The 27,361-nt window shown below is 44.4% G+C and overlaps 1 protein-coding gene across 2 annotated transcripts in view; it reads left to right on the top strand.

Moving 5' to 3' along the window:
* Positions 1-2,743: 2,743 nt before the first annotated feature.
* The window catches only part of samd14 (sterile alpha motif domain containing 14), a 35,684-nt gene continuing 11,066 nt past the window's right edge, over positions 2,744-27,361 (top strand). The window contains exons 1-5 of one of the 2 annotated variants that reach the window (XM_015362152.2): positions 2,748-3,402; positions 11,979-12,135; positions 14,809-14,861; positions 25,163-25,320; positions 26,076-26,403. In XM_015362152.2, coding sequence (XP_015217638.1) covers positions 14,822-14,861; positions 25,163-25,320; positions 26,076-26,403 — 526 coding nt within the window. In that variant the 5' untranslated portion in view covers positions 2,748-3,402; positions 11,979-12,135; positions 14,809-14,821. Of the gene's footprint in view, positions 3,403-11,978; positions 12,136-14,808; positions 14,862-25,162; positions 25,321-26,075; positions 26,404-27,361 lie in introns of both variants that reach the window. The other variant, XM_015362154.2, reaches the window with a different exon arrangement.

The raw sequence follows: 27,361 nt of genomic DNA, 5'->3' as shown, positions 1-27,361 counted from the left end.
TGGATCTCGGCTGTGGACGAACTGGATCATTTTCTGGAGGGCTGGCGCCAGCGTTCCACTGTGCCCACTGGAGACAGCATGGCAACCTGAAACTGAACTGGAGCCCATCCTGGAATTCTGCAGGAAAAGACATGGCCTCATTTCTTCACACGTGGGGGGAAATACAGACTTTGCCCCAGAGTCGTTTACAGATCTCTCTGTTCCTGGTTAGCCGCTCTGTAGTATTAATCTCCCTCCACCGTCTCACAGAGGTGACACGTTCATGCTGATGATTATACTGGTGTTTTAGGACAGTTACTAAAGCAGTAATTATGTCACGGGGAAACTGAAGCCTTCAGCAGATAACGTCTATAAAAATAAGCCCTCTTACTGTAAATGTGTTTTGTACGTGCAGGAAACAGGAGGGTGGGGGTACACACCTCTGTGGATGAGGAGCTGATTTCCTTGAGTGCCAGCTGGGGTGAAGTTTGTGGGTGCCAAAGCCCACTTGGTTTTACAGCACTTTCAAAGACAAAAACGAGGACGTTTCAGAGTAGGGCTACCATGGTGTAATAGATTAGAAAAAAGGCTACATTTCTTGTTCGCATACTATACAGCTGTTTTTTTTTTTCATGGGCATCTGATATTGTATTTAAAAAAAAATCCGTTGTTTTTTTTTTCTTGGTGAGGTGCTACACCCATCTGCAGTCTTGGTTTTTAAATATGTGTTTCTGTTGCAAAGGTGAGAACTCTTTTCGGGTCTCTGCTAAAGTAATCTGATCAAGTAATGGGATGTGACCACTGAATTCTCATCTTTTGATTTGAAGAATACGTGTTTGGGTTTTTTTTTTTAGCTTCCCCTCCTCTGTTTTTTTGCGACCGCAAAAACAAAATATTCCTGTGTTCGATTCTAAACGATCATGTTTCATCATGAATTATTAAACCATTACATGTCATCATGCATAATTTACAGTCATTATTAATAAATAGGGATGTGTTAAAATGGAAAAAAACATTTTTTTTCGTTACTTTTATTTCTGCAGGTGTGGTGGCGTTGTGGTCACACCGGAATCTGGGTTTCATTTACAATACAGTATTTCATTTTTAATAGGTGCAACAGCGCCATCTTATGGCACTCTGAGGACCTGCATCTTCAGCTCGAAAATTTTAAGAAACACCAGACAGGACTAATTGTAACTAAGGAACAAGTAATAGGTTTATTCCATGCTGAAAAAAAAGAAGAAAGAGAACACAACGTTTCGGCCGTGGAGCCTTCTTCAGGTGTAAGCGGTAACTAATGGTAATTAGTTACAATTAGTTCAGGTACCCACCTGAACTAATTGTAACTAATTTGGTTTATAGTATCCGATTGACTCTAGGGTCTTATCCAGCAGTTTCCTGAACAAGCCAGTTGTCTGTTTCGCCAACACGTAGGCGTATCTCCATCAAAGAGTCCCACATGAACCCAAAAGGCACTGCCTCGATTCTGTGAATGATCTAAATGTAAAGCCCAGTTACGGTATGTATAAGATTTCTTTGAACTATGTTAGTCGTTACAAAAACTTGAAAGTGCTGTGGAATTTCGCTTCCCCTTATCAAGGATGAAGAAATTGGATGTGTGAGTCGTTACAAACTATTCGGTTAAGGAGGAGTTGAATATACTGCCGCATACAATATCTTCATAATGCCGTAAGACGACACCAAATGCTGTATTTGCTAGGGTGAAATCCGTCTCCGCTTTTCTTCCAAACAGATCTGGCCAACGGGATGCTGGGGATTACAAGCGAGCTAAACGATGGAAATAACCATCTTGCAATCTTTAATAAGTTAATGAGCATGATTATTTATGCCACTTATTAGAATCTGTAAGTTAGTTTTCTATGTGATCCCATACGAGTCTCCCATTGAAGAGTTTCTCCTTGAAGATGCAGTTTTACTATTAAACCAAGGAAGAAAACTCAATATTAAATATAAGCGGGGACCCTGACCGCATACGCAAATGGTAATCGATTTGCAACATAAAATGTGTTGAAATTCCGTTTGTCGTTTGGATTTTAACTTGCTGGAGTCCTTCTAGCTGGAGTTTGACCAAGAACGTAGTTCCATTGCAATACCGTAAATACCATTTTAACAAAATGCTTATTAGTAAAGCAACGAGTTCAGTGGTACTGTGTAACTGTACAGCTGTCAAAGCGTAATACATATATGTTCAAATTTTTCACCTTCAGAACTGTGGTTTTCATCCTCTTTAATCGGATCCGGGATAAAAGCTGAGGTGCTTTGATGTCCGTTGTTAATACAATAACAATTCACGTATTGCCTTTCAGATTCTTTTGCACGGCTGTAAGGAATCGATTTCCTCTTTACCTTCATTTACTATTCGGGCGCAAGGGGCGCTAAAAGCAACTCACTCGATAATGTCGCTTAAACTAGTATCTGCAGCTCCTGGGACCTGTCTAGATTGTTTACAACTGAATCTGCGAGAATAAAGGACCACAACACGCCGTTTGAGATGAGATTAACAGGAACACGGCTATAAATCTCCCCCAAAGCAAGCAAATAATTTCAACACGGGTACAGGCCGTCTGATTATTAAGAATGGTAATGTTAATATTGAAAGTTTTAACCATAATTAACGTTTTACCACATTAGCAGTTAAACACGCAGTTTTTCTTTGAGGGTTTTCTCATGTTTTTCCACACCTAACAGTGAATAACCAGTGATAAGAAGCTTACTGTACGTCAAGTTTAAAAGGAGTCATTGCTAGCATGTTTAATATCTCATAGTACACATCCTATCGGGTGTCCGGATCGGTTCCTATTACAGCGCCGGGGTGATAAATCAGTTAACTTTCTTACAGGAAGCTACAGCTATGTTTTCCCTAATCTCTTATAGCAGGCGACACGATTAGTCATTTTCCTGGTTGAAAGATAGGTGTGTGATGTGGGAACTTTCGTAATAATGGTCAAAACATCCCCCCTTCAGGTGGATTTTAAGCGTCTGAAATTGTTAAAAATCACTGTGAAAAAAACCCTTCAGTTTTTAACAAGGGGATCTTCAGTTCTATTTTTTCAGACAGGGTTATTAAACTTCGGTGATAAATTAAACTAACTGACAGCACCACAAAATTTCGAAACACATTACGGATTAAGTGAAAAAGTCGAGAACTTTCTGAAAGTGTCCGGCCGCCATATTGTCGCAGCAGACCAGAAACCGCGCGAAATGGCCCTTCCTAACTGCCCGGTCGCTGTACGCAAAAAAGCAACATGGCTCCTTAATAACGTTAATCCTTTTTTTTTGGTCTTTTTGAATGTATGTTATAATTTAAGTATATACGTTGCACACGAAACCGAGGATAATCAGAAAGTCAAACCGTTTCCATTTTCAAAGGGATATTCAACCAGCGAAGACGTGGATAAACAGGTAAGTAGTATCTTTTTCGGCCAAACCGTCCGGGAGTCGATGTGTTGAATTCAGTTCAGTTTTTGCTCATTCAAATCAACTGCACAGGCGAGAACACCGGTTTGGTAAAGCAAGACATCTAAAGTATATACATGTCCTGCTAGAATTTGTCTTTTGGGTGTGATTTACCATAAAAAAAACACCAGTTCAAGGTGTATGGGTGTTCAATAGGTTTATGTCTGTTGCCAAGTTGCTCTTTTTTCTTACAATACTTATAAAAATCATGCCGGTTGTATACGTCGGTTTTATGAAAGTATTTACTATTATTATGGTAGCAAATTTGGTTTAGTCGAAAGCATGTTTGTCGTGTACAATGGCGTCACCGAAAGTCTTATTCCCTCTTTCTGCATCCCAGAAGATGGCGGGAAAAGCTGCTACGCACACATTGAAGCCTTCTCTCTCTTATTTGTGGTGTAAATTGGAGGCTGTGCACTACACATGCACTTGGTAGTTGGGTTTGAAAGGCACTCATCATTGCCGATTCATTATAACCCAAAATGCAAAAAAAAAAATAGCATTGCAGTTCCCTTTCATATATCGTCTCCTGCTTATAGCCATTCCCCATACAAGGGACTTGTGTCTAATGGACGTCGCTTCTCCAGCTAGGCTAGATACAGTGTACAGGGAACGGAGTTTATTATATATTAACCCCCACCTTTCTATGTCGATGTGCAACGGCCTCGGCCTATAGATAATTACCTTTAGTGCTTGCGGGTTAAGAGACTCTCTACAGTGCCCACGTATTCATAATAAGGACAGAAACCATCGCTGTGCTGATCACGTACTGTATCTGTTAATAGGCCTTTGTATTCCATGAGCTTGTAAAGTGACCACATTTGGGCCCTACTAAGATCGCTTGTAATTATATACAGTGGCCTTATGTCAGTATTGTTTGAGGATGAAAATACTTGCATCATGCGTACACAGACGTTAGAAAGTGATTTGTGTCTCTTCCCCGCACAGAGTAGTAGAGGCGTTGTCCATTGGGAACGTAATTAGGCCATATGACAGCGGGTATATATTAATTCGAGACAAGGCACATAACGTGCAGAATATAAAGAGATATCGCCTGAGATCAGAGATAGATAACTCCGGTCTCCGAGAGGAGGCGTCATACGTGCTCCTGAGCTGGTGTTCAGTTCTGCTGAATAAGGGAACGGGAAAATAAGTGTGAGATCAATTAAGCATTCAAGAACTAAGTTGAAGGGGAAATGAGAAACATACTCGGCTCCTGGAATTGAGTTGTCATTTCTACGCCGAAACAAGCCAATGAAAATAGATACAAATAAACCAAGTAAAATACAAACATTGTGCTGCTGATCTACAACTGCATCAACAAGAGCTGTCTTGCAGTATGTACACAAACAGCTATATAATCTGGTCCAATGATAACCAAGGCCAGTTTCATACAATCCATAGGCTTGCAGGTTTCCTAGTTATCCTTAACTCCTTAAGTGTCAAAGAAGTGTAGAAAATCACCCACAGCCTTATTGATCAGGTCATTAGATGTTAGACTGACACCAGTGGCTGTGGCTCTTGAAGAGCAGACAGTCAGGAATTGTTAGTAATGCTCCACAACATTATTGTCACTCGCTGATCAGTTAGGCCAGTGACAGATCCCAGCCTGGGGATTCAGTCCTTTCACCAGTGGGCTGTCTTCGGTGGTCTTTAACAAAACAGGTGTTATGACAGGACTAGAACACCTGCCTGTGGGACTGTGGATCCACACTGATCCAAGCCACTTTATAAGGTAGCTGCTGGTTAAAAAATAAGTGTTTGCAGTCCTGACTCACACCAAATTTACCAGGGGAGTTTCATTCTTCAAAGAGGTTCATAGGACCCCATAATAAAAGACAGATTATATACAAGAGGGGACTATTTTGTCCATTTAGCCCATCGTGTAGTTAGTGCCTTATTGATATGAGGATCCCATCTAGTTGTTTCTTGAAGTATTTAGGCAGCTTGTTCCAGACTCCCACCACCCTTGATGTAAAGAAGTATCTCCTGTTCTGTGATTTATTCCGAAATGCACTTCCCATTTGTTCCCTTTATTCATTAATCAGAAAAATGTGCATTCTCATCTCAATACATGGGCGGTGTGGAGTGGTGAGTCCCCACTGCAGACATGGCTACTCCTGAGCAACGCATGTTACCCCAATTTCTTCAGTCCACAGAGCTGTATAACAGGGCACAGCAAAGTGTGGTACCCAATTTAATCAGTTCACCCAGCATTTCTGAGAGCAGAACCACCTGCTGCTGGTGACTCTGTCCTACTGAGCTTTGAGGTTCAAGTATGGACCTACAGAAGGAAGCTGACAAGGTTTTCCCATGTAGGTTGCATGCACCTCTGGAACTGGATTATTCCAGAAAACTGGGAGGAGAAGAGACGAGAGAGGTGTGTAGGTGGTGGGGTGACTCTCGCCTTAACCTCATTTTTAACAGGTTGTCGTAGCAACAGATGACGACAGCAGACCCCACTCCAGACGGGGGGGAAAAAAAAGCACTTACCACTCTTTGTCAAAGAGAACAAGAACTACTGGAGGTGAAAGCTTTTGAAATTGAGCTGCCACGCTGTCCAAGGCTGGCTCACTGGAGTGCTGGAATCGACGCGGTTTTGCGGAAGCTCATGTAGATTGTAGCTGCAATGAACATAGCCAGACACAAGTGAGGCGTCTTCAGGGCTTAGAAGAAGAACTGTTGTAGATGACTTGGTGAAAAAAGAAATGGTTTGGAAAAATAGCTTCTTTCTTAACTGTATTCGAAACCCATTCTCAAGTCTGCACAGAGGGGCCTGGCTCTCAGTCCTGCTTAGGCTGCAGACTGTTACAGCCCAGATCTGCCAGCTCGTTTCAGACATCAAGGGCGGGCGGCTCAGACGAGTGCTCCAGGCTATCGATATGCACAGCAGAGCCTGCTTCAGACTCCCATCCGGGAACCAGCACAGATTGGCCTTATTTACTGGGCTTATCGAAAGGGCTCCAGCAGGCTGGCCATGTGACACAGGCTCCTCATCAGCATGGCCATTCTCAGCACAGTATGTGTGAGGGGTGAGAAGGAGCCCTGCTGGCCTGACTCTGTCTTGGGGCACATGTTAACGATGAGGCCTTAGGAATAGAACAGGGTACTGTATATACCCCTCCTCACCCTTTGAGGTTTGAGTGGAATGGGGATCCCCTCTATCACCACCAGTGTGCAGCCCCACCTGGATGATGCGCCAGAACGCTCCCCACGCACCAGCTCTCAGTGGGGAGGAGAGCAGAGTGATGAAGCCAGTCCAGAGATGGGGATTATTAGGAGGCCATGATTGGTAATTGGGCCAGGACACTGGGGTAACACCCCTAATCACCTCATAGCTTTGGTTATACAACTCAAGGTTATGGTAGAAGCTGTTGTGGTGACTAAAATTGATACATTTCTAACCCTTAAAATCATCAAGGGTGAAGAAATGCGATTTATGTATTTATTTCTGTGCCACCTGGGAGGCTGTCAAGATTGTGTCGTATTATTCCATTTCCACAGCACCTTCCCCTGTGTGCACTCAGCAGTTCCCCTGTGGTCCTGAAAGAACAGTTCCTGTCTGCGCGGAGCTGAAATAGCATTAGGGTATTGTGTCTGGTTAAAATAGTACATATGAAAGACTATCCAACAAGGCGTTTAGTAACTGCCTGGAAAACCAGAGTAATAATTTCTCCCTCTTAAGACTGCTGTGGCCTTTTCTCGAACATTTATCCTGCAAATCTATTTTTGCTTCAGCGTTTGGACACTGTAAACATTTCTCCCCCCCTAAGGCACAGTTTTTCTTTTTTGCCTTGCTCTGTGCAGGATTGTCCTGACTCCTGGCTTCATTTATTCATCCCCACAGCACAGAAACCGAGGCGCTATGCCGGTGTATTTCCTGCAGCCCGTCACTGGGGCAGCGAAAGTAATTCAGTTGTGGTAATTGAGCAGCAGGGCTGCGGTCTGCTCGAGGAAACGGGGCGGGGGGGGGGGGCGGTCTCCAGAGACAGTGCCACCCCGCTTCTAACATGCTTCGCCTTCAATTAGAGGGCAGAGCAATATCCTGTAGTCCCATGGTGGGTTGTGACTTGGCAGATTCAGTGGGGGGTAATGAGTGCAGAGAACATGTGTGTTCTGGATTTTTTTACTATGAACGTGGGGAGAAAATCTGAGCCCCCACCTCGGCAGCTACCGTAACAGTAACTCTTGGTGAACAAAGGTCCCCCCCCACAATGTAAATGTCCCGCGTTATTAACCCAACGGCATTTTCTTTCCTTTAATAATGACCTATTGTCCTGAACATTCACTTCCATGGCGCATACAACGCGGTCCCTCTTTAAAGCACAGTTTTGGACTTGTGCTGGAATTCCACGGATTTAGGGCACATGGGTGCTCGGCTGCGAGCTTGCAAATGCAGCTTCTCCTGTGATGTCTTTCTGCTTCCAGACCAGATAAGATCACATATTGCTGTTTGGGGGGGGGGGGGAATCAAAGCATTTCAAAGTACATTATTGTACGTTTTGCCAATGACCTTGCTGTTCTTATTGACCAATTATAGAATGTAAAGTAATATGACTTGTATTATTAAAAGCTTCATATGGGTATACAGTTCATGAATAACCTATTAGGCGATCGCTGTCATGCGCATCTGCATCCACCCAGTGGTACGGATGGCCAGACGTTGCACATCCAGCAGGAATAAACTTAAAGGACAGATTCAAGGTTTGCTTTTTAGCAAACAAGACAAGGGAGCACTCTTTACTGCTTTCTAGTTACCATCTGCGACTATAAGCTTTTCTGGTCATATTAATTATTCCAGTTCTGTGATCCCTGTACTTTTAATTGAGACTGTGTTTTCTGTGCATGACCTGTGATCAGCTTCACCAAAACCAGGCTGAGTCATTTCAGGTTTTTGCGCGTCTGCCACCCAATACGTACACATTGCAATGTCCACTGAACTGTCCACCGTAAACACTGCACAAGGAAAATGCGCCTCCCTTCTCACCAGTAGTATCACCCTCTTAGAACACGTGAATGCAGTTTGCTCTGTAGTGCCATGTGGATGGAGAAGGCAATTTTCACTATACTTTAAACACGATGAATTAAAATGCGGCCCCAGAGCATCCTTCCAGATGGGCAGGTGTTGGGGAGGGGGGCGGGGGGATCGTGATGTGTGTGTTTGTGTTGGGGGAGGGGCGTGCTGCTTTATGGGTGTGGATGCCACATGTCAAAGTGAGACATCTGAATCCCCAAGGAGCACACAAAGTCATAAGTATTCATCAGTATATGTCAAGAAGATGGCGAGGAGAGATGGCAAAATGGGTTTATAATAGCCTGTTCTTTATGCATGCAGAGATTAAGCCAAGGGTCAGGTCACTGGTGTGTTATTGTAGTGAGAGACAGCTTGTACGTTTTTGCAGAACCGCCGAAAAGGTGTCCGGGCTAATAGGAGACTTCTGGGGGAGTCGCACCAAGGTTGGGAACATGATTTCCCCTGTGAATGGTTCGAGGAAAAAGAGCAAACACCTCCTGAGGAAGGTTATCATGGTTTTTTTTTGTGGTATTTTCAAAGCCTGAGCTGCTATTGGGGTCCATCCTGCACCTGATTTTAATTTAAAATGAGATCCTTTCGTTTCTCTCCTTTTACCCCTTTGATCTAATATTCAAGGTTTTGGCTTGAAGGTGCCGTCATTACAAAAACGCACGGTTGCCTGATGTTCTGTTTTTAGTTTGCAGTTTCCCAGTCAAAATCATCATGTAGGTTAATAGAACTCTGATCTCCCGGCGATCCTGTGGTGTCAAAGTGAAACCCAATTACTCAGACCGTCATTAAATTTCTGTAACAAAATAAGTTCATTGATGGTATAGATACATTTAGCAAAGTTTGAATTAAGCAAAATGGTGGACTTTGTGAAAGCACTGTAAGTCGATGCGTTGTCGCAAACCGCTGGTCTTGCCACGGGCGAGAGTGAGAGTTCGTGAAGCCGCCCTTTCTGCTCACCAGCCACTGTGATGACTGATGTAATGTGATGTACAGGTTTTACAGCACACTTTTCGCTGCAGTTCCGACTCCATCTGCTTGCTGAGTTAACAAGTAGTCTTTGTCTGCAAAAGTGTCTCAAAATTTAGAGCAGTATTTCTATTGGATTAAAATTGTATTCATAAGCCTGCTTGTTTACAGTGTCACAGGGCCCCTTCACGTCACCAGAGGTTTTGTTGCCTCATTCTGAATTGCAGAACCTGCCTCTGCACAGACCTGGAAATTTTGTCTGTTTTGTGATGTAAATCTGAGGTTTTGCATGTCAGTGTGTGACCAGACATTTTGCTTTTATTGTGGTTTGAAATGCACTCATGAACTGAAAGAATGCTGATTCTGAAATATAACCCTGAGATGTAAATATAGCGTTGCCATTCCCCTTTGAGTCCAGGTGAGTGGGCCTCTACTTGAGGGGTCTCTTTCTGGTCTTCTCAGAAGAGGTGCATGGCTTAATGACCTGCAGTGGAAGTTCTGGCACTGTGACAACAGAGATCCAGGTGTTTTAGCTGCACAGCCAGTGTGTCACCTTGGGGTTCAGACCACAGTTATTGCATTCCTTTTTACTGCGTCTGATGTGACATTAAGGAATCTGAGTACCCTGTATGGAGTTCATTACAGTGGCTTTCCTCTGAGATCAATAAACATGCTGGGCTGGGAAGGTATGCCACAGGAGACCACTCAACAGGAATTTGCTTTTGACTGTTTCTTCGTAACCGCCTGTATTTGGACTCTCTTCTTGTTAAACACAATTGCCACAGTCTGCTCTGAAGTTGGCCGACTTCTGTCAGACTGAGTTCTCTTAACCCTGAACGTACTCTTGTCAAATCGGTGTTGAGTCCTAAAAGAGGTGCTAGTTAGCCCGAGCTGTGCACTGACCCAGAAGAAATGCACTGTGTCAGATGTCAGAGGAGGGAATCGTTATTTCAGACAAGCCCGTTGCTGAGTGTAGCTGCTTATAAGACTTGCTGCTTATAAGACCATACAGTCCCCTCACTTTGTAATGCTTTTGCATGTGAACGAGAAACAATTTGCTTTACAGTAGTGACTGTAAATAATGCTGTATATTTGAATACCAAGTATGGTTTGGCTTTTTCCTGGTATCATCAGATTTTTGCTTCGTTTCACTGATTTCTTTTTACCTTTAAGGCAAACAAGCACATGGTGCTTCCTATGTCCCAAGACATAAAGAGAATTAAGTAACTACCAATAGATTAACAAAAATCTTTTTTTATGCTAAGTAAGCACTACAGTACAGTTATTTTCTCATGTCTATAATGATGGTGTAAAGCACCAGAACAGGAAAAGATGTTTCCATATAGCACTTTTCTTGGTGCATAATCTCAAGGTGCTTTACAAGAAAGGCATCCACAAAAGAGACAGAAAGAACCAAAATAATGGAGGAACTGAATAATAAACAGCGAAAGAGCACTAGTATCCTGTACCAGCCAGAATTCACTCTTTCCACAGTGACGTGTACCCTCCTAAAGTCTTCAGCTGCAGTCCCTCATTAATTGTTCAGAACTGAATTAGAAAAACCTGCAGCTCGGATTTTAGGGTCTAATTTTTCTGCACGAGGTCAGTTGTCCAGGTTGTGAAGTAGGGGGTGGAGGTATCATCACACTGGTTTCTCAGCCCTGGCAATGAATCTCCCGACTCCATCAGTATTAATGGCACCCCTGGGAACAGCATGTTCATATTGTTTCATAGAGACTGGAGGTTGTGTGAAACAGAGAGAGTGGGGGTGGGGATGGCAATGGAGGGGTTGAGTTGTTTTTTTCAGTAGGATAAGTGCCCATAAAATAAGGGCGCTACGCTATTTCAAACACCATCTTTGGATGGCTATTTACTTGTTTCTAGACATGCACATCCTATGGACTGATGCCGTTTAATAAGTCGGTTATTGATCCATGAATCACCGTGAATGGCATGTGTACTGTGTATTAGTAGGTGATTATTTGCAAAAGACTTTCGGCTTAAGCAACAAAGCGAAGCCAGAGTGATTGTTTGCTTATAAAATGGATTGGGAGAGGGAGGTTAAGGTGCCATTCATTTCTCGGGGTGTGTGCACAGAGGTCATGATTCTCATCCATCACAGTAATTTGCACTTTTCCATCAAGGCCCCCCTGGTTTACATCAGAAGAGGGCTTGGAAATAAATACAGGACCATCAGTGGTAGCCGACCCCTTGAATCTCAAGTATGTGGCATGTTTGTGTGCAAGAGACAGAGAGAAATCAGGAGGGGGGAGAGAGGGAACACGGATAGCAGCCTCAGTCAATGACTCGTCAGCCTGAAAATCAGCTGCTTCCGTGTCTACGGTGCCCAAGCCCGCATCCGCCTCAGCCTCCCCTCAGCTCTCTTGCTCAGTCCCTCCCCCCACTCTGAAAATACCGGGAGCAGGCTGTTTCAGTGCTGGGAGAGCAGCACAGGGCTCAAATTAAAGAGACTCCAGGCTGTGCCTTCCACTCTCTCGCTCTTCCTCTCTCTCTCCTGTCCTTGGGTGAGCTCCCTGGCAAGAGCGCATCTGATTTCAGCGGAGCAGTGCGACTGGCTAGCCCTGTGGATAAACAGATGTACCGTCTCTAGGATACGGAGAAAGAAGGGCGCACTACGGCACCCCAGGATGCTGTTTGGTCGCTGTCGTGGCACGACTGTGTTTTAGGTGAGTTCCTGTGTTGTTTTCTGTATTTTTTTGGGTCTGTTTTGTCTGCCACCAGCACCCCCCCCACTCCTGCACTCCTCTTTCTCCCTCTTGTTTTTTTTTAGCTTGTTAGTTTTTTTTTCTCCTGACGAAGGGTTTTTTTCTTCCTCCGTTACAAAGTCTAGCTTTATTTTCGGTGTATTGGGGGGCTGGGGGGGTGGGGGGGGGGGAGACTCTTCTAGGATTTTATTTTGTGTTTGCCCTCTCCCTCCACCCAGAACGCCTGTTAGGTGAATGTTAATAAGTGCTGCGATCTTTACCAGAAATATCTTTTTGTGCAGAGAGAAAATGCCGGCATGTGTGATCATGACTGTGTTTGCCGTGTCGTTCTCTGTGATGAAAGAGTCCCTCGTCCCTCTAAACTAAGAACCCTGATGAATGTGATCTCGCTAAACTTGTCTGATGCCTCAAATGATGTCAGATCTCGTCTGGTTGCTTGATGTGAAGCAGCAAACACTGTGTAATATTTGGTATGATGTGTAACCGGCTAAGGAACCCCATTCTTATTGTCTACTTGCACAGAGAGGTTTAGTCCGCAATCCCACAATGGGACAGTGTCTGGGTTTGGAGGCTGTCATTGCACTGTCCTGCACTGATAGATGTGTGTCATCCCTGTTTGCAGCTGAGCTGGCTGACACAGAAATGTCAATTACCAACTTTCCTAAAGCGAGCTCAGAGTTGGGCTCATCTTCATGTAGTCACTGGTAAACAGATGATAATATGATATGATCACTCCCTGACTACACCTGTGGTTTGTGTGTAGACTCTACCCATGGATAATTGTCAGATGAGGTCTTCTGAGACAAGCAAGCTGATCTGCCCATTCTGTTTTTTCCGTGTTTGAATATCTGTCTAATTGGCTAGGCTGTGCTCTGTGATTCTGCCTAACTCCTTATTCAGTTTCCAGACAGATGGAGAACAGAGAAATAAACAGCTTCATTGAGTCCTGTTGTTTCACGCAGCATACATGTTTATTGCCAAAGGTCAGGCGCTGGACGAGGTATTTGTCACACGCATTGAGCCAGTTCCCCTAACACGGCGTACTGCCTGTGTGCTCTGGGTCCTCTTCTCAGGTTTAATATACACATAGGTCATCCCTGTGGATGCAGAGGGCAAGGCTGCCTCCCATATTTCATAAATGTTTAACTTCAGCCAGTCCCTGGGCAGATCTACAGTGCAGTGACTGAAATGGAGCTGGGCATATTCTGCATAGCTGGGCAGTACACTCACTGAGATACAGGGTGGCGGGGGGGGCTTTGCTTATAGACCACCCCCCCATGAGTCAAACTTGAGCTCCATCTGTCATTCGGTCTTGTCTGTCTTCAGCAGGTTCATACACATCATACTGCCTGCAGGCAGGTGTGGCAGATGGCATTCTCCCCTTGTCTGCCCATCCACTCTTGGCACTGGGTCCCGTGTGCCTGCTTTATCAGTTCGTCCAGTATGTATACTGTGTACAAGTCTGTGAATGAGCTTTCCCCACCACAGGAAGACAGTGCTCCATGCCTAGAACTGAGTGCTCTGGGTTTGGGTGCTTATTAGTAAGAAGATGATATTGAGATTTGTTTGCAAAACAATTCTCAGTATAATATGTAGTTCTCCTAGGTATCTTGCCTGTAATGGCTTAGCTCTCATAGTTTTAAAATATTTCTTCACTGCAAGATCACAAGCTCAGCACGAGAGGGCTTTTTTCCCCTTTTTGCTTTACATTTGTCTACCTTGTCCTTATAATAATAATGACCTTAGTCAAACCATTTACTTCCCAGCCATTGGACAGTTACCTGAATTCCCAGAATAAAAATGTTATGAGCACTAAAGAGAAAGAGCATCGAGTGCTGGCTCTGCATCGTCTATTTGATTGTATGCTCTCCAGGTCATCAGGAGAAATAAGATTTTGTTTTTAATTGACTCATCTGGTTAAATATAGGTTCATTATGCAGGAGTATCTTTTTGAAAGCAACCCTACTATAAATTGCTTTTGGCTTGATGCAGTTTGATGCAATACTCACTGTACACGAGTCTAGAAACATTACACCCCCCAAAAAAATAATCTGCGTGAGCACAAAAATATTAGACGGCATTAAAAAATAATAAGAATATATTGCGAGCAGACGTGCCAGGAGCGCTCATGCCCAAAAAGCTTATTTCTGCTGCCTCCAGGATTAAAACCTGCTCTCTGGCCTTTTTTACAACCTCATCTAAAACAAGGCAAAGTCACCAGTATGGGATTATATCGATATAAGAAGTCTTATTTGAAGTTCCCATAGTTTTGCACTGATCATTAAAAAAGATCAAAACCGTTTTTTTCATCAAGAATCTTGGTCTTCTTGCGTTTCATTGGTATGGTTGGTAAAGGTTTAAGTGGAAAATCAGAAATCAGTTAATGCTACTAGGATGTGTATTATTTTGGGCTTGTTGTTCATCTCTTGAGGTAAGTTTATATACACATGCACAGCAGATAGTTCAAAAGTGTGTTCAATCAGTTGCTGTCCATTATGGTTTTGTGGATGTTCTTCATATCTCATTTTTTATTGGGAGTGTTTCATCTTTGTTCTTTGATTTCAGGCCTGGGCCTTCTGGGCATGTTCACTGGCCTCCTTCCTGTCTGACTGCCCTCACCTTTCTTTTTTCCAGTGCCAGCTGCACCATGTCTTCTGCACAGGGAGGGGAGTCGGAGAATGTCTTTGGTGAGTGCCCTGTTCCCCGTTCACCTGCCCTCTGCTCTGGGGCACCAGTGGCTGCATCCTTTTCACAGATCTTCGGGGGGGAAAAAAGTGTTACAGAATGATTGTATCCTTCAGCTGACATTTATAAATAACAGTAACTTGTGTTCAGTAGTAGAAGTGCACTGAAATCCGAGAACAGGAGGGAATTGCTTTACACAAAGGGTTGTTGGGGTTTGGAACAGGCTTTGATTTCTATCATGAAATAGCTGGAAGGGATCCTTTGATCAAATTACTGCTAGTTACTGTAGTTACTAGTCAGCTGCTAAGCAAGATGGACTGAATGGCTTCTTCTCATTTGTAACTTTCCTTCTTCTTCATTAAAGGTTTGACTTGAGGGGAACTGCAACACAATTTCTATATTTCGGGGTTAGAAAGAATCCGCATTGATGAGTCATTTCAAACCACATTGAAAGTAAAATGTACACGTTAACTTGTAAAACCTCCAATTTACATCACAACATAGACAGAATTTCCAGGTATGTGCAGCGGCATGTTCTATGGTTCAGAATGAGGCAACAAAACTTCCTGTGACGTGATACAGCCCTGTAAAGAAGCAGGCTTGTGAATACATCTGTTTTAATCCAATAGGGGATAGGGTCAGTTTCTTAAGACCCCGTTAGCATGCCGTTGTAGAGGAGACCCCCTTAGCTTTTTTTTTTATTTTCTCCTGGCCCGGACTGAGGCTATCCTCTACTGAACCGGCATGTCATGAGAGAGCAGCGATCGCCGAGCCGAGCTCCACCCTACATCCAGCTACAATGGGACGAGTGTAGCATCGGCCGGGTTCGTCGCTGATGCTGGCTTTCCATTGCTGGTCAGCGGCGGCAGAAGGAAAGCCGGACGCTTGTCCGGGGGAAACCCCCCCCCAAAAAAAACAATTGCGGATGCAAAATAAAAATGTATCTCGCACAGCTCGCCCTGCAAACACAGCAGCTTTGGCTCTGCCGCAAACTCCCAGGAACTTAGAAACCATTCACCAGCTGCGGTGCTGCCGTTGCAGGGGCTGGGGTTTGCCTGAAGGAAGAGAAAACACCTTCCATGGCGCGATCTGCCACTTGGCAGGGATGTTCCCCCGTTGTGCAGAGAGCATCATGCTGCCCGTCTCCATTTTACTACCTTAGTCCTCAGGGAAGTCGCTCACGAAAAGCAGCTAAGGGAGAGGCTGGGTAGGTGGGATAGGAGGGGGCGGAAGAGCACGGGTAATTGTCTTGGTTGCTAACTCCTCCTGATTCATTTATGAGCTGTATAAAATCCAATAACGGGAGCGGAGGGGGGGAGGCAGCCAGGGGGCAGTCAGTGTTTAATGGAAGCTGGGCTGGAGTCTGGATCCTGACGTGCAGAAGCAAGGCTAACGGCTCATAAAAGCTCTGCGAGTCCCCATTCACCCCGTCTGCAAAGTGCTTTGCTGCTGACGAGGGTCAGATCCGTCAATGTTGTCGTCCCCGGTGTGGAAGTTTTTTCTGCTGGCAGGCCTTTTTGTTTTTATCCCATTTGGGTTCACTTGTTATAGTTAAGCAACGTCATGGAATGGTGTTTGCTGCCAAACCCCCTCCCCGGCTGATCCCAAGAAAACGTAATATTTGCTGCCTAATGGTGCTCTCATGATTCATGTACAGATCAATAAGGACACGTCACTGGAATGCCAATCAGCTAAGCTTTTGTAGGTATTGCACTCGGAGACTTGTGCTGCTTAATCCAGCGGTGTTTGGGTTTCTGGTGGGGACTGTCTGTTCCTCCACACGTCTGTGAAGGCCTTGCAGGCGGCCCACCTGGCGTGGTGAAAGTGTGCGCCTGGTTTTGAGGTTGGCTGTAACGAAGCGTGCTGCAGTCGCAGCTCTGCACGGCCCCAGCAGCCTGGTGACGCAGCTGCCTGCTGACACCCGTGACGAAGGGTTTTGTTAGCGTCTTCGAATCCCTGTGGGTTGCCTTTTTTGAGAAGCTGTTGGTTGGTCGCTGCCTTTTTGTGAAGCCCGGCAGCAGTTTCGATTTTGCAGCGAGCCGGCGTTAGCTGGGGCAGGAGAGGCCTTATCCTGGCGTGAAGCAATTTTCCGTGCCGTCAGCTGCATGAATTCTGGGAAACGAGAATAGAGGCTGAGGTAATCCTCTTGGCCGGTTCTGCCCGATTCCCTGTATTGCTGAACCTTTCTCTCACTTCCAGACCACGCTGTGTTGTCAGCTGGAGGCAGAGTGGGCTGTGGATAGATAGACTGCTTGGGGTTGGGTATTTTGCAGTGGCCTGTACATTGAAGCTTTAAGACTATTTGTCATCACTTGAGGAATGGTGGTAGTTTAGCACTGCTCTTATGTACAGGACAATAGTTTCTTCTTCATGAACATGGCAGTGTAGCAGATAAAAACCCACTCTGTTACATTCAGATTGTAATCAGTTGTGTATGTATAGCAGGAATTTATCTGTGCAACAAGTTCACACACAGCAAACGTTTATGTCGAAATAATCCTACAAAATGGCTCACAGCTCTTTGCAATTAATAGTCAGTGACAATAATACAAAAGTGCATTAAATGCATAAAATGCAATTTAAAGACTCTAAAAGTGTGAACAAGTGTATCTGAGTGCAATGCGTTAATACCCAAAAACATTTCCTTGATGCAGTGCACTGCAGAATTTCTGACCTCAGCAGAGGAAACCCAGATTTGTAAACAGGCAGGAGCCTACGGTCTTGAAACTGTGGGCTTGTAGTTAAGGAGCAGGTCTTATCGCCATTCCTAGCACCTCATCTGCTGTTAACAGAAATTCAAAATCAATCCCCAGTCTAAGTGGTAGTTTCAAACTGATAAAAAAACAACAACACAGAAGGGTCCACTTTCTGTTATTCTCTGGTCTGTTCAATATTTATCGTCGATGGCTCTGCATTAGTGTATTTAGTTTCTTGGCTCTTTCGGTGGTGGATGCGGGTGGGTTTTTCCTTAGTTTACCCTTGTGTCACAGGTTAGCCATGCCGTTCTGGTACTACTGGTGGGGGCAGATATATCTGCTGAGGCTTCTGTGCAGGATGAAGAAGTGTGTGTTTTCTCCATAAATCTGTTATTTGTTTTAACCCTCTCCCAGGAGCCTGCAGCTCAGGTCCAGTCCTCTCTATCAGCAGTAGCTGCTCAAGAGCCACTGATCACAAAATAAAAGCATTATGCTCCCCAATTTCAATGAGACCATTTTTAGACATGACTAGTCAAAGTTAAATGAAGCAGCTATACATATTTTATAGAGCTGCTTATATAGGATTTTTTTTTACCTTAATTAAAGTTTGATTACCTGTATAAAAGTCATCCTGTAGCAATAATATGATTATCCAGAAAACTGTTAAGTGTAAGGGATATTATTTGTTAAATTTTAAATCTGATTATGCAGAAAACTGTTAAGTGTAAGGGATATTATTTGTTAAATTTTAAATATCAACAAATTTTGAGAGTTATATTCTTGATCTAGAAATATCTGTCAGTGAGCACTTCAAGGCTTTCCAAATGTTTATTCATTCTGGGAATAAAGATTTTCATGATTTTATTACAGATAAAGAATGCCAATATGCCAGTGTGGCCTGGGATGACTGATTCTTTAGGATGTGTTGCAGTTGGTGTTCTGTTGAAAGTTAAAATGTGCCGATGGCCCCTGGCCAGGCCTTACCCTGACCTGCGGAGACTGGATCTGATGGGGCCCTGTGCCCTGTGGATGGTGGGCCGGTTGGACCAGGGCGCCTATGGGAGTGGGCAGAAGGGGGGCGTCCCGCTGGCACTCTGCTGTCATGGCAGAGCAGAGCCGCCTTTGCAGTTTGCCACGTTGCTCTGTCTTGCCTTGATGATCGCATGTCAGTGCCTCCAGACGGTTCTCCTGCTTTATGGCTTGAAATCTCTGTAATTCATCATCGTGCTTCACAGGCACTCTGCTTCTCAAGGTCTGATTTGATTGCTTCTTTGTCTTCATCTCGCGCAAGCGAACGTTAACACATGTTAGTTGCCTCTTTTGTCCTAAAATACTTTTATTTATTTTTTTACAAATATAGAATTATAGAGAAGGTGGTGGAGCAGTGGGGAATGAATCCTAAAGATGCAGTAAAAAAATGCACACACCGATATATCCAAATGATCAGGAGTATTTTTTATCAGCTCTCCATTTTGCTGGTTGCTTCTTAGCAACCCTGATTTATTGCATTTGTACAGAATCCCCCTGGATCTCCCTGGTTCCATGAGGGACTAATGTGTCTTGATTCATTCATAACTGTGATATAACATCTACATACCTGCTCTGTATAATCTGCCTTTTGTAGACAAAGGGCCTTCTTATGTCTTCATGAAAAGATATTATAGTGTCTTTAGAGGACTTGATCTGTATTGAAAAAGCGGTAGTAAGGAACACTGGAGTTTTATGCTGTGATTTACTCTTACAATTCAGGAGGAGATCAAGGAGAAGATCTGTCAACACAGCCTGGGCTCAGTAAGACATGCACACATGCATTTTTCTTTCCACCGAGTGCAATCTGGAAATGCGCCGATTAGCACAGCACGTAATGTATGACCTTGTGAATATTGAGGGAGAAATAATCACCAAACATGTTAAAGTAGCATGTGTTATTTAAAACTCACAGAAGATGCCGTATTGACTGCAGATGTTGTTTGGGGTTATAATTATTTGTGTTCTCAACATTCAAAACAAAACTGTAGAAGAACAAAGTGCTATAATATGCTTTAAATATCTGTTTCCAGGCATGTAACCTTGTCACAGGTATTCTTCTTCAGTTTGTGTCTTTGCTGCTCTGTGACCTTAATTAACTATAAGTAATTTTAGAATGTCAAAATCATAATACCCCTTGATGAGAAAAATGAAACATAAGACTGGCAGGCTTGTTGTATTTTGTGTATGCAATTCTGAATAGCACTGTAATTCAGTAAAAAACATGAATTAGAAAGATGAAGCAATTCAAGTTGCTTTTTTTCTCTGCTTGGCAGCTCTTATGGAGCGCAAAATTCTCCCTTCTGTTTCCACCTTATGGAGGAAATCCTCAGCAGGAGCTGATATGTCTGAGCCGGCCTCAACGTCTGCTACTAGAATAGGTACTTTTCTTGCCAGGCTGAGATCGTCTGCAGCGAGCCCCTGCTCTCTTCTGGCGAGGTTGCAAAGCTCAGAGCCCCAAGACTGAAACATTGATGGAAAATCTGCAAATATTGAGGTTTTCGTAACCATTTCGGTTTTTTTTAAATCCACGTTCCAATAAATTTCTGCTGCTTCAAGGAAAACAAAGCGATCTCCTGGGATGTGTTTTTTAAGGATAGTGGCATCAGGTGCTGCAATAATAAGGACTTTCAAGCCCTTCCCTGTCTGTAAAAAGAATCAGAAGGAAGCCTTCAGCTGTCTCCTGTGTGAGCAATTAGAAGGCACAAGCAGAGTGTACGCTGTGCCTGTAGCGCAATTACTGCACCGGAAATGAGTGTTCTTACTTGCTGATGAATAGCTACCCATTAGTCAGGCCTGTGATCTCCTAATACTGACATCTTAATAGCATCTCACTATACCCTCTCTGGTATCAGTGGGTATAATCGATAGGAGTGGATTTGTGATGCTTGTCTTAGATGTGCGTGCACGACTCTCTGTGAGGATTCGTTTGTTGGTCGGTTTGTCCCCTAAAACATCACTTTCTCCCCGTGTGCGTGCCAGAGTTGCTTTACTTTATTTTGGATGTTTGGAAGCCAATGAAGGCTCTTGTGTTACACGGTTCTGCAAATCCATTAGGGGAGTAAATTGTGACAAGTGCCTATAAAAGCCACAAAGACAGCCATCACGGATATAATTTCATTTGGGGAATTGGATAGGAAATTGCCTTTTAGACCATTGGAACAGATAGCTTCTTTTGTCAAAGCGTCACATTGGTTGGGGATGGAAGGTGCAGCTGTTGCAATTACTGCTTGGGTCTTCATTTCATTCATAATATTGTCGGTCCAGTGATAAAAGAGGAACTAGACCAAAAGCTGGAGCTACTGTAATTTGTAATTTAATTTGACGAAATCTGTCTCATTTGTTGAGCATAACCCAGTGCTTACTATGAGAGGCAGACTGCAATGCCAATCCACAGCCCCAATTAGTTCTGCCTGATGAATCTCAGCTGATGGCAGTGCTGTTTTGCATGGGGACTGAGAGCTGCTGTTCGTGTGGAGTTCCCTGACCATTGCCTGGGTTGCTGTAAATGAGTGTGAGAGCAGTAAAAAAGTAAAGCACAAGAGCATAGATGCTTTTCTACACAAAGTTAGCATGTCTTGTGTTAGTGCCTTGTTTGTGGTCCTTAATGCCTTCCACGACTAGAGCAAGCCAGGAAACTGAAGGTGTGGGGGTGTCCTTCGGTGGGCTCTGCTTAACCTGAGATCTGGAGACCGAACCTGGCAGGAGGTAAAACGCTGATCAGTAAGGCCGAGTGCAGACTGATGGATCGATACAAGAGATCAACACAACAACTAACATTTCCTGTGTGATCGTTTGCTGTGGTGCATATATGGTTTGCTCGGCCATAGTCCTGTGGCTTGTGTGTTGGTTTATTCTGCCCCTCCATGCCTGACTAGCATTTTACTGTCTGCCAGTAAGGTCATGCAGTTATTAATAACTGTGTGTAAGTGTACTTGTGTATGGAGTTTTAATTACTAATATGTGTATATATATATTTTAAAAACGCAAAGTTCAGGTAACTGAAATTGAATTCTAGAAAATACAAATTTAGAACTTAAATCTTTCTGACTTTTTTATTGTGCATTTTCTTAGAAAGCACAACTTCTCCCCCTTCCTGCCGCTAAAACGTATAAACGGTGGTGTGAGAATGAACATGTCTTTGCAGTCCAGTAAAGGATTCAACAGGTTCGTCACCCAGTGTGGGAAATGGGAGAGCAGCTGGGTCTGCAGTCTTTAAATACACAGGGTAGACTGTCATTTGCTTTCGAAGATTTTGGTTCAGCGCCTGAAGAAACAGCGTTGCCTGCCACACTTTCAAGTGCTGGAGAACTTTGTGGGTGGCGGACAGACACTGGGAGTGCGGACAGCAGGATTAGTGCAGACTTTGAGGATTATCTGTACGAGACAGTCGTGGGTGATTGGGACACTAGGAATTTGGCATAGGTTTGGTGTGGCTAGTTCTAAATTCTACAGGGAAGAAGTGGGACAAATGCTTTTTTTATGATTTCCCAGGGCAGAGATGGTAACTTGTTTATTCGTTTTGTTACTGCACTGTTTTGAGGAGGAGTTTGTACTCTTCAGTTCTCTAGGGACAACGACATGGAAAAGTGGAATGCTTTGTGGATGTTTGCGATACTTGGCGAGATGCTGTAAGTCAGGGTTAACCTGCTCAGTGAATGGGAGGCTTGAGTCCCGTTCAGAGGGAGTGACCAGGGGGCCACTGCAAGGTGGAGATGGGCTGGAGGAGTGATGCTAGAGACGAATGTGAAAGGAGGCATTTGTGTTCGATTTATAGAGCTCATTTGATAATGATGAGGCTGTGTGAGATTGACTTGACTTATCCCTCCTGCACTTAACTTAATAACTTGCGCATTTTCTTTCTCTAAGTCTTTAGAAAGCAACAACCATTTGCGGTGACAAATTCTACTCCTGTTGAAAAATGCCTTCTGCCTTGCATTATCTCGGTTTTAACGGGTTTAGCTATTTAGTTGTGCAAAACTTGATCTCCTGTCTCTGTATCCCTAGGTCTTTGCCAGCTGAGAAAATATTGGTATTGCTATCATCTGACAGGAATATCTGATTAGATGTTTCTTCTTGTGTACAGAGCTGTGATACCTCTATATAATGTAAGTAACTATATGATCAGACTTCCACCCGCTGTTCAGCAAGCACAGTCGTCCTCTCTGTGCTGAGCAACCTTCATTTATTATAAATCTGAGGAAAGGCGCAGGGAACAGCCGAGGTTCCGATACAAAGAGAGACATTTCCTCTGGGATTTTGTCTTGGCAGTGAAAAATGTATCCGCTGCTAGTGCTAGCTTTCCCCGCTCTCGCCTGCTGCTCGATACTAACTGAATGGCTCGTCAGCTGAGAGACTTCAGTGTTGAAAGCAGGAAGCAAAGATAGAGACCCCGAGGCAGTTAATCCAACCCCCCCTTAATTAACAAATCATCAATCATCTTTTATGAAGAAGTCGGACAGGATCAAAAACAAACTCTTTTTTTTTCTTTCGCCAAATGGTATCTGCTGCTTTCAGTGGGGTTAGTTTGCACTCAGGGGTTGGGCTTTGGAAGAGCTGCTGTAGCCTAGGTGCTGTAGGATGTAGGCCATGTAACTCAGAATAATTCCTTGGAATTACAGAGCACTTTCTATCCCAGGTTGCTTCACAGATAGGAAGGCGATGCGAGCTAACTTTTCTTTACCTGCATCCCCACAGCAGATCAGGTGGAGAAAGGAGAAATGACTTCTGTTTCACAAGGAGGAATTTATCCAGGACGCTGGGAGCCGCCCCATGCTTACAGTCAGCCACGGGATCTTTAACATCATCTGAAGTACAGCACTTTGTCCCGATACAGCGTGTCTGGTCACTATTCTGGGGCAATAGTTTAGAAATTCTGGTCCATATCTAACAGGCCCACCTACTGGTTTACCAGTGCACATTCAGCTGCACTAAGCAGATCCCAATATTGCCCAGGCCCGGCCTTGCTGATCCTCTGGGATCTACCGAGATCAGGCTATAGGGAAGAATTAGTGGTGTATGTTCCACAATGAGCTGTTATGTCTGATGCTGCTGGTCTTGTCCTCTCCTATCTTGTCCATGTGGCACCTGAAGTTCTCCTTTAATTAGAATGAAGAAAGAATTGAATCACTTGATCTGCATGTCACCCAGATCAGTACTATAATTTGATGATGGCACAGAGGGGAGTTGTACAGCATGATGTAAACCATACCGCTATTGCTTCCATACAAATATGCTTTTTAAATCACTTCTTTATCTTTTTCTCTCTCGTATTTTTCCTCCTTTCCTTTTTGCTGGTACTGTGCTAAGGATCCATGCCTTTGTCATGTTAAAAATGTTAGCTTATACCCGTTAGGTAGGGATATGACTATCCAATTTTCTCAAAAAGGGGGAGAAAAACGTCTGATCAGTTAATGCAAAACATGCTGCTCATCTCAGTTGTTTCTATATTGTTTTCAGCTCAGTGAAAAGGGACAGCCCATTTTCTGAAAGAGGGAGAAATTTTTCACCCCTCTTTTTCTGTGGGTGGTTTATTCTGGATACTGACTCAATAAATCCATCAGTAAAAATGAACCTTAAAAAAACCTACTCCCTGCCTTCCCATCCTCAGGCACAGTAAGCGAGTGTGCTGCCCCTCAATCAAAGTGCCTTTGACACCAGGGAAGCGTAAGGACACAATCTACTGACTCGATTTCCAGTGGGGCAGACTGAGAGGGGTGGACTGGGCACCGGGCAGTAACAAGATGTGGCCTGTTTTCACAATAAGATCAACAGATCAAATCCAGGTCATGCTGAATACGCTGAAAGCCAGTACACGGTGTTCATCCTCAGCTTCTTTTAAATCAGTTTCTTCATTTATTTTGCTAGGAATTCACTACCACAACAGCTGTATGACTTAAGGAGAGAACAACAGGAGAAAGGCTTTTCACCGATCAGCCCAGGAAAGGCGCTGGGCCTGCTTGATGCCCACTCTTACCAGTATCCCACAAAAAGAACTTTTTGAGCAGAGGTGTCTTATTTTACATCACTGCTGTCAAGAAGATCACTTTATTACCCTACTTGGCTATATTTAGCTAAATTTAATCACTGTACCTAATTAATTTTATTTTTAGTGATTACTTTGTCAATACTGGCTTAGTTTTAATTAATTTTTCAGCATTTTTGCCCTCTGCTGGTTGGCCATGTTACTGAAAGACACTAGTTCCCAATCGTGGTCCTGGTGACCCACACACACCTGCTGGTTTGTGTTCCAGCCGAGCTCCAGTTCACACAAGCAAACCCTTCTTTGACTTAATCATACTTAGATTAATCTGAACTGTTTCCAGCTCTTAAACATTTTGGAGATCTTCACCGTGTTGAAGTATTTTTTTCATGAAATAAAATCCCAAACTTGTGAGTTTGTGCAAATATCCCAATGAAGCAACTTTTTGGCTCGAGTGGGCCCTCAGTCATCTCACGGAGGAGGGGAGGAATGAAAGGCAGCAGGTGTGGAGGTCACCAGGCCCAGGACGGGGAACCCCTGCTGCAGTGTTCGCAGGACGCGCTGTAACCTTTTCTCCTGCATTTCGTCGCCTCCCCAGATTTTAACGAGGCCATTCCAGAGACGGAGCTCCTGGACAGCAGTCTGCAGAAGGCCCGCGCCCAGCTGTCCGTCAAGTCCAGGAGGCACCGGCCCTCCCGCTCGCGCCTGCGGGACAGCGTCAGCTCCACCGAGGGCGACGAGAGTCTGGAGAGGAAGGTTCGCAGAGCCGCGCGCCCCTCAGGGGGACTGTCCTGGCCATCTCCCAGCCCTTAAGAACACGGGCCATTTAGCCCACCCGGCTTGTTTCCTTGTAGTGGCTTCTTTCATCATAGTTAGTAGGCGTTTGTTGATTGAAGCCAAGGTTTCTGCTTTAGCAAAGCAGCTGGGTAGCTTGCTCCACACTTCCACAACCCTTTGCGTAAAGTGACCTCTGTTCTTGGTCTTAAATTCACTTCCCTATACTTCCCACTTCTGTCTGCTGTTTGTTATTTTACAATTAAGCCACACTCACCCTAGTGCCACTCATAAACCTCTTGGCCCAGGGAAGTATTATTACAGTGTGGGTGTTATTCACCGTGGTCTAATAGTCCACTTATGTCAAATAGTCCAGGCTCACAACTGCCTTATTTCAGCTTCACTTTGGAGAGATAAAAACAAATATGTTTTGAAGCTGCAATTGTTACTTTGTCATAAAATGCAAGCATTTTGTTTTGTACTTCCCAATTTTCTTTTAACCATTTTAGTTATCATCTGAAGGTTCTTAGAAGTTCAAGTTGACCAGGAATTTAAAAGTATTCCCATTAAAAACAAGAGTTTGCAAGAAACTAGCATCTAGCAACATATACTTCATGAATTAAGTCCGAGATCTAATCACAGTGCAGTAAAATAATGGATGATGAAGTACAGGAATGGAGGGGGGACTGGTAGAGATGTGACCTCTGCTCTCTCTCTCGTCTGTGCGTGCGCTGCAGTCGTCGGACAGCCACGGCAGCCCGCTCCACAGCATGCGCTCGCCCCTGCACTCCGCGCTACGCTCCTCGCCCTCTCCGGACTCCCTGCTGGCCTCCTCGCCCGTCCACCGGGGCCCGGCCTTCTCCTTCGACACCTCCGTGGTGCGCCGCAGCCTAGAGGAGGGCGAGGCGGCGCCCCCTGCCTCCCGCACCCGCTACCAGCAGCTGACCAACGCTTCGTCCCAGGAGGCCCTGGGCTCCACGCCCACCAGCTCGCCCTCCAAGTCCTGCCCCAGCTCCGACGGCTCGCCCGTGTACATGCGCAGGGAGCGCCGCACGGAGAGCGAAGGTACGAGGCGTGCTGTGGGCACACCCCAAATCCCCGTTCTGCACTGGTCTGAACCAGCTTCATCCGGTACAGGGTCACTAGGGGGATCCACCTTGGACCATCACAGGGCACACACAGACAGAAACCACGCACTCACACCAGGGCCAGTCTTTCCAGAGGCCAGTTAACGTACCATATGTCTCGGACTGGGGAAGGAACCCAGAGCAATCGGTAAAAACCCACATGAACACACAGAGAACATGCATGACAAAGATACCACCCCAATAGGAATATAAGATCACAAAAGAGAAGAGACCATGGGGCCATATCTAGCTTTTTGCAAAATCCTAAAAATGTAATCTGTTTCTTGAAAAAGACTTTAACAAGAGGGGACGTTAACTTTTTAAACTCCCACTAACCTTTGTGCAGAGAAGTGACCTTATCGTGTGTACATCATAATTATTTCAGCACTGTGGTTAGCGTGTGCATAAATGTATATCAAATACTGCTGTAAGTCAGTGTTGGTGTACAAGAGAATTGTTATATTAACTTTCCCTTTTTCCACAGTTAACAGATAGTGTCTCCAGCGGACATTGTAGCAGACATGACACAGGCTCTTTATCATCGTAGTAGAGGCAATGTAAACAGTGTTAGGTGTTGCAGTAGAGGCCGTGTGACCCTTAGTGCACATCACAACAGGTGTCACATTAATGACATATCTCAGTAGAGGTCACGCAACCTTTTCTGTCAGGTTATGACGATTGTGTCACCAGTGATGAGGGACCCTTATCCTGACGCACACAACCACCCTTTGAAAACAGCTGGACAGCTATCTTTCAGCTATCTTGCTCTTTTCTTTCACTGCTCCCCTCCAGCTCACATTTAGAAACTCCAGTATAGTAGATGGGTTTGATTTCAATTTCACGGCATCTTTTTAGCTTTTATTTTTGTTATACCCTCTGGGAAGTGTAGACACGAA

The sequence above is a fragment of the Lepisosteus oculatus genome, chromosome 28 (assembly GCF_040954835.1).
Source record: "Lepisosteus oculatus isolate fLepOcu1 chromosome 28, fLepOcu1.hap2, whole genome shotgun sequence".
Taxonomy (NCBI): Eukaryota; Metazoa; Chordata; class Actinopteri; order Semionotiformes; family Lepisosteidae; genus Lepisosteus; species Lepisosteus oculatus.
This window is presented reverse-complemented; position numbering and strand designations above follow the sequence as displayed.